Source organism: Myotis myotis, unplaced genomic scaffold (genome assembly GCF_014108235.1).
Source record: "Myotis myotis isolate mMyoMyo1 unplaced genomic scaffold, mMyoMyo1.p scaffold_m19_p_9, whole genome shotgun sequence".
NCBI classification, from domain to species: domain Eukaryota; kingdom Metazoa; phylum Chordata; class Mammalia; order Chiroptera; family Vespertilionidae; genus Myotis; species Myotis myotis.
The window spans coordinates 90,064,487-90,072,155 of NW_023416401.1; the positions used below are offsets into that span (position 1 = coordinate 90,064,487).

A 7,669-nucleotide genomic window follows, 5' to 3' on the forward strand; every position below is an offset into this window, starting at 1 on the left:
CTGAGGTAGATCATTCCAATGTGAGGAGATGGCAAGTGCTAACACAGAGAGCAAAGTAACAGTGATCAATGAGGTACTGTCTCCAAATGAGGACAGAGAAGTTGGGTCTCAAAGACATAGTAAACAATTTTGATATCTAGACAACCACATTTAGCTAATGATCAATGGCCTAAAATTTTATATCTATGTAATTCTCAACTATCATATGATTTCTTTTGTATAGTAGTTCAACTAAAAGCACATATGGTCTTTCAAAGACATTTTCAAAAATGTTTAAATAATGAGGGACAAATTAAAACTTTTTCAAAATGTAAACTTATTTTGAGAAGGTGACTACATAAAAAGCAAGTCTACTAGTTTTTCCATCTTATAGGGAAATCTCCATTAATTTTTTTAAATTACAGCTAACAAAATAGCAACTGATCTTTAACATTTTGGCTTTGATGGCAGCAAATAGCAGCTGTTCCTTTATGTATAAATAATTCACCAGCCTCAGTTACCAATTCTAGTTAATTCTTTCTCAAGCAACACAGAGATAAACATAACTTGGACTGACTGCTTTTCATAAGACACCTGCTAGCCATAAGTGAATGGAAGAGTTCTCAGTGGACTATTGAAAATTTTGTTCCATTAGCTCAAGGGTTGGCAAACTATGGCCCATGAACCAAATTCAACCCACTGCTGATGAATAATACATTTCACCAGCAAGTACTCTGGAAATGTTTGAATTTATCATGTTTTATTGAACTAGTAGCATCAAGGTGAATTTCATTTACTTTCATGAACTTAGCTATCTTCAGTTACCAGTGAATGATTTTGGTAATAGCTTGTGCTGCAGAGTCAATAATGTTTCTTAATGACCTCAACCCAAAATTACAAGGCAAAAATGTGCTATATAAGAAACTTATAATTCAGTAAAGTCATTTTAATGACACTAAATGAAGTTATTTGCATTACAAGTAATGCCAACCTTCTTTCTGTACTTCCTGGGTTGTCAAAAACTAAAACAAGAATTGACATCTCCATTCCCACACACATATTTATAGGGGATATTTTTTTTTTTCAAGTTCCAACTACAGGTCCAGCAGCATTTTTAGACATTGATGTAAGTGCAAGGGAAAGTTTCCATATGTGAAAATCTTTTTAATTGTGCAGATGAGGAGCTTCTACTTAACCTTCAATTAAAGTGATTAATCTGCAGTGCAATGACATTTTAAAAGGCAAATATTAAGAAAATAACTTAATATTAATTCTATAAATGCTTTCTAAGTGATGAATATGCTCAATTAAGAATCATGCTTATAGCCCTGGCTGGTTTGGCTCAGTGGATAGAGCGTCGGCCTGCAGACTGAAGGGTCCCAGGTTCGATTCCAGTCAAGGGCATGTACCTCGGTTGTGGGCACATCCCCAGTAGGGGGTGTGCAGGAGGCAGCTGATAGATACTTCTCTCTCATCGATGTTTCTAACTCTCTATGCCTCTCCCTTCCTCTCTGTAAAAAATCAATAAAATATATTTTAAAAAAAAGAATCATGCTGATAAACTTATAGCAGTATTTGTCATTGGCATGAAAAGATTTTCTAATGCAATATATATATATATATATATATATATATATATATATATATATTCTCATTACATATAAGCATCAATAAATGAATATAATCAATTTTGACTAGAGCAAAAACTAACTCTGAACCTGAATAAGTGAAATATCATTCCCTCAAAAAAGAGTGCTATTCTTCACATTAGTATACCTGTATTACAAAAACATCATACTCAATTATTATGTTTTGAATTGCACCAATAAAACATTTGTGGAAATGTGTTTTCTTTCTTGTTATAGTACCTACATATTATCCTCAATTTTTTTTCTGGCCCACAAAACCTAAAATATTTACTATATGGCCCTTTACAGAAAAAGTTTGTTGATCTCCGAATTAGATAATAAATTCCTAATATTGGGAAAATTGCTATGAGAATTGCAAAATTATACTAAAACTCTAACTGCAAATTACTGTTCCATAAAAGAAAATGTTTATTATACCTTCATCACTGATGCCATATACGACCTGAAAAGCAAGGAATAATATTAATATTTTACTGTCTTATATTATAAACCATTATAAATAGTATTAAAATAACAGGTTAAATTTGAACTCACCACATAAGCACTAATTATTTAATTACATTACACAAGATAAATGCTTTACAATCTGAATAGGTTAATCCAACCAAGTCACAAGCCATTCTGTTACTGTCTTTTAGGCTTAAGGCATATAGAACACAAATTGTTTTTATTTATTTTTAATTTAATTTTTTTCATCATGAACTGTGTTTTCTTTTTCTTTCTTTTCTTTGTTTATTGTTTAAAGTATTACAAATATAAGCATAACCAATGGACGCAAGACACTGGGAGGGGGTGAGGGCATGTGCCTGGGGTTAGGGGAGGCTGGGAGAAGGTCAATTGTGGGAAAAAAAGGAGACATATGTACAACTTGTTTTTAAATAAAGTGCTCGCTTAGGCAGCATATATACTAAATAAGCACAAGCTTTATAACATTGGTTAATCAATGTGATTTTACCATCAAAAGATCAAATAAGTCTTCTATCATATTTATAAGAGCTTCATCTTTTGAAGTTCCTCGACTCAGAATTATCTCCTTGGATTTTTCAAACCAGGCAACCATGTAAAGAAAAATGTATATTAGTTATTTTAAATTCAATTTTGAGAATGTACTTATCTATATTTGTATAAATAGTAAACCTAGGAATAAAGAAATAACAAAAATAAAAATTCCAGTATTGTATCAAAATAAATTTATGCTTTCAAAACATCGTGATTGTTTTTGTTTTTTTGGTAACTCACTCTATTTGCCCATTGTTTGGATGGAATGGATAAAGTTAATACTAATTCCAGGTAGAAGACCTTTATTTCCCCCTTCAAATTCCTTGTTCAGATACATTCATATACTAGATGAAAATAATAATCACAAGTTAGATTATTTTGGCACTGTTACTATTTGATAATTTTTGGTATTTTTCACTTTTATTAATTAAAATATTTGAATATAAACTACATCTCAGATACTGTTCAGGGCACTGGGTATACAGCAACGAACAAAACAAACAAAAATTAATGCCGTACATTCTGGTATGGCAGAAAGACAATAAATATTAAAAAATAATAAAGTCAGATAGTGATTAAGATGAGCTGAAGAGAAAATAAAGCAAGTAAAGTCGCTAGAGAGTCTTGTGGCCTTAAATTCACATGATTATCAAGGACCCTGTGAATAGTTTCCTTGTGACATACTACAGGTTATAAAAATCTTTATTGTAACTCAAAGTTTTATATAAAGTACCCAAATTTATTTTTCAACGGTTTGAAGCATTTACTTTATTAGAAAGCACACCTTTAATAATATTTCCCTCATATGAATGTTACATAGTCTATACTTATCTTTTGGACTAGTCCTTGTTTTATCAAAGTTAGAAGTCCAACTTGCCCCAAAATACTGATATTCCTGCTACATCTTCCAAAAGAAATCAAAATGATTGAAACAGTTTGGATATCCTTTTTATTAAGTTCCTGAAATGAAAAGTATACATTTAAACATCTGTTAACACAAAATAGCATGGAACTGGCTAAGGACTTTATAATTGTCACAAATCCTGAAAGCTATAATTTTAATCTTCAAGGACAAAGGACAAAATGTGGTTTTAAAAAAAAAGCAACTTGTCTAAAGCCAGTAAATGACAAACTCAGTACAAAAATGCAGATCTAGCAGTTGGTTGGCGTATCATCCCATCCACCAAAAGGTTGTGGGTTCGATTCCTGGTCAGGGCACATACCTAGGTTGCAGTTTTGAACCCTAGTTGGGACGCATATGGGAGGCAACCAATCAATGTTTCTCTTTCTTTCTTTCTTTCTTTCTCCCTTTCATCAATAAAAAACATATTCTCGAGTGAGGATAAAAAATGCAGATCTGTATAAATTCAAGAAACTTTAGACTATGATACAAAGTTACTCTCCATTCTAAAAAGCTCTAGGTATTTAACAAATAAAATAAACTTTTACGCAATCTTTTAGAGTCAAAGCAAATCTCAAATACTGGGAGAGACTGTCAATAACCACATTTTCTTGCATATAAACCTGTCTTACAAAGTCCAAGGTTTTGGATATTATTTTTTATATTTGCAAGCAACAAACTTTGTCCATATAACATGCAGAATATATTGATAGGCTTTTAAAAAAGAGATTAAATTGTTTAAACTTCCAAGATGTATACTATTTTTCACCAGTGGTAACTCTGCAAACATAGCTATTTTAGTACTTTATTTAGAAAATGGTCCAATATGCTATTTGGAGCTTGTCAAATTAAAAAACAAAAAAGCAAGTGGTAAAATAAAGATTTATTTATATAATTATAAGCGAGTTTGCCAAAGGTTTTTATTCATTTTTTTCCAATGGTACTTTCCTGGAAAGTAGACTGCTATCCAATAATGATAACAATAATTCAACAAAAATAAATATATTTACCCTGCATATAAGGTCATCCAACTTGTGGAAAAACTGTTTGCTGCATTTAATCTTCACATCTTCACAAACATCAATTTGTAAAAGTGTTTTCAAAGGTTTGAAATCATTTTTTCTTAAAGCATCATCAATGCATTTTTCCAACTGCTAGAGAAATATAATTAATGGCACATATATTGAGTCAAAACGAAAATTATTCACCTTATGCAATCTAGTAATTTGAGAATGGTTTTCACATGAAAATTCTCAAAAGAATTTATATAATATCAATGCACACTTATTTTTTTTTAAACTGCCCACTCTTTTTTTTTTTTTTTTAAATATATTTTATTGATTTTTTACAGAGAGGAAGGAAGAGAGATAGAGAGTCAGAAACATCGATGAGAGAGAAACATCGATCAGCTGCCTCCTGCATATCTCCCACTGGGGATATGCCTGCAACCCAGGCACATGCCCCTGACCGGAATCGAACCTGGGACCCTTCAGTCCGCAGGCCGACGCTCTATCCACTGAGCCAAACCGGTTTCGGCTAAACTGCCCACTCTTAAATTTGGAGTAATATAGTCAGATTAAGTTTCTTTGATAAGATTCTATATAAGAAAAATATATTTTACTAATTTTCCACTTCATGTCTTAAATTGGAAAGTCATCATTATGTTGAATTCAACAAAAACCTGTTAATAAAAGAAGTAAAATAAATTTTATGGTAAATAATCTGTAATACCATGGATAAAACTTAAATATATCTATCAACTTCTTAATGAGATTTAAATGTATAAAAAATGCATAGATGGTTAAAAGCACTATTTAGAAACTATACCAACCAATGAGTTAAGCATCTCTCTCACACAAACACAGTATTTATTGTATTACATATTTATAGTCATGTGCCACATAATGAGGTTTGGGTCAACAACAGACCACGTATATAATGGTGGTCCCACAAGATTATAATGGAGCTAAAATGCTCCTATTGCCTAGTGATATCATAGCCATTGTAACTTCGTATCACAACACGTTGCTCACATACTTGTGTAAACAAACCTATTGCACTGCCAATCATAGAAAAGCACAGCACATACAATTATGTACAGTACATAGTACTTGATAATGATAATAAATGACTATGTTACTGGTTTATGTATATTTACTGTACTATACTTTTTATTACATTAGAGTATACTAGTACTCTTTCTAATTATAGATATCTGCTGTAAAACAGTATGCCATTAGGCCTGCAAGCAGCCTCATACATCTCATGTTTATTACATCTTCTGAATGCATAATTTTCTCTTATGTTTGATTTAATCTCATGTTTTATAAATTTAGTTTAGCCTATGTGTACAGTGTTTATAAAGTCTGCATTAGTGTACAGTGATGTGCTAGGCTTTCAAAATCCCTCACTACTCACTCATTGACTCACTCAGAGCAACTTCAATTCCTGCAAGCTCCATTCACAGTTAAGAGCCTGATAGAGCTGTACCATTTTCCATCTTTCATATCATATTTTTACTGTACCTTTTCTATGTTTAGATACACAAATATCATTGTGTTATAACTGCCTTAATATTCAGTACAGTAACAAGCTACACAGGTTTGCAGCCTAGAAGCAACAGGCTACATACCATATAGCCTACGTGTGTAGTAGACCACCTAGGTTTGTGTACTTGTACTATGGTGTTCACACAATGACAGAATTGCCTAATGACGCATTTCTCAGAAAGCATCCCCATCATTAAGCAGCGCATGACTGTATAACCTTTACAAAATCTGTCATTCCAGGTATTAATGTAAACATCATTAATAAGTAATTTTCATACTACAATCTGATCATCAGACTTTGGAATGAATTGCATAGCAATTAAATAGATAAAACTTAGTCTTTACCTAAATGAAGTATCTTACCATTTTAAACTTTGATATGATAATATTCAGGCATAAGTTTTAAACATGAATAAATGTATGATTCTTTTCAATATAAAAGATATATAGATACATATACACATAAATAATTAGCGTCTATAATTTAAATATTTTTAAATATTGAAAACAAATCTATTAAAAATAAAAAGATAACATTTGCATTTATTCTCCTCTTGACCTCTTCATAAAAACAAGAACGCTTGTCTTTCTTAAAAATATAGCACTTAATACCTATGAACAAACAAAAAATGATTTTAGAGACTAAAATAAAATACTTGTTTTTGGTCCAGGACTACATACCTGGAGATCTGGTCTTATTGGCATTTTGATTTAATTTTTAAAATGGCAGGTCAAAACAAACACCTATAAAAGAAAACATACACTCTGTATCTTACAATCTGTTCTACATATTTAAAAATCTTAATACACATACATATGCATTGCTGTTTATACCAAAGGCAATAAATATTGTTTCTTCAATTTCCTCGCTGTTTATGAAATTACTCATTTTAATTTGGCCAAAAAGTTTCTGGAAAAAAGCCTGAGTAGCATTTATTCAAGCTGTTACTGTTTATGAACTACTTAAACGCCAAAAACTCTGCTAAAAGGTCACAAAACTAGTGAAAGAAAAATCGGGATCTGCCTCATCCTAGAGTCTTGCTATATTTGTTCCAATTTTGGGTAAAAGAAGAAAAATAACCTTGAATTATTGTCTAAATGATATTCAGACTTATAAACACAATAGGTTAAGAAGGGAAGAATATGCGAGTATGTTACCAAAGAATAGGATATATGGGAACACACAAAAATACGATGAGAAGAGTGAGGAAAAGATAACCTAAACACATTTTCTCTTAAAAAGAGAATGGAAACAAGAAACAATGCAGTTACATGAAGCACCACCTACCACCTTAACAAAAGTGTCTAAAATTTCCAAATGCAATTTGGAGGTTAGCTCTATAAAGGAAAAGAAATACTACAATCTTTTCTAGATATCACGACTAGAACAATTTAAAATTAATCTACTATGTAACAGAAACACTAGGACATCCAACATAGAGAGGCAATTAATTCATTAATCCAACAGGAATAGAGGACTGTGTACTATAAGACAACAAGAGGCATTAGTTTACTTTCTTGCAGATATAGCAGTAGAGAAATTTAAGTGCCAATGAGGATATACATATAAGGCAAACAAAAAGGGTGAGTAA

The 7,669-nt window shown here is 31.5% G+C and overlaps 1 protein-coding gene across 1 annotated transcript in view; it reads right to left on the reverse strand.

Annotated features, from left to right (window-relative positions):
• Window positions 1-6,782, reverse strand: part of SYCP2 (synaptonemal complex protein 2) — a 101,164-nt gene extending 94,382 nt beyond the window's left edge. The window contains 5 exon segments of the mRNA XM_036320983.1: window positions 2,046-2,070; window positions 2,584-2,688; window positions 3,459-3,587; window positions 4,539-4,682; window positions 6,759-6,782. Coding sequence (XP_036176876.1) covers window positions 2,046-2,070; window positions 2,584-2,688; window positions 3,459-3,587; window positions 4,539-4,682; window positions 6,759-6,782 — 427 coding nt within the window.
• Between the last annotated feature and the right edge of the window lie 887 nt (window positions 6,783-7,669).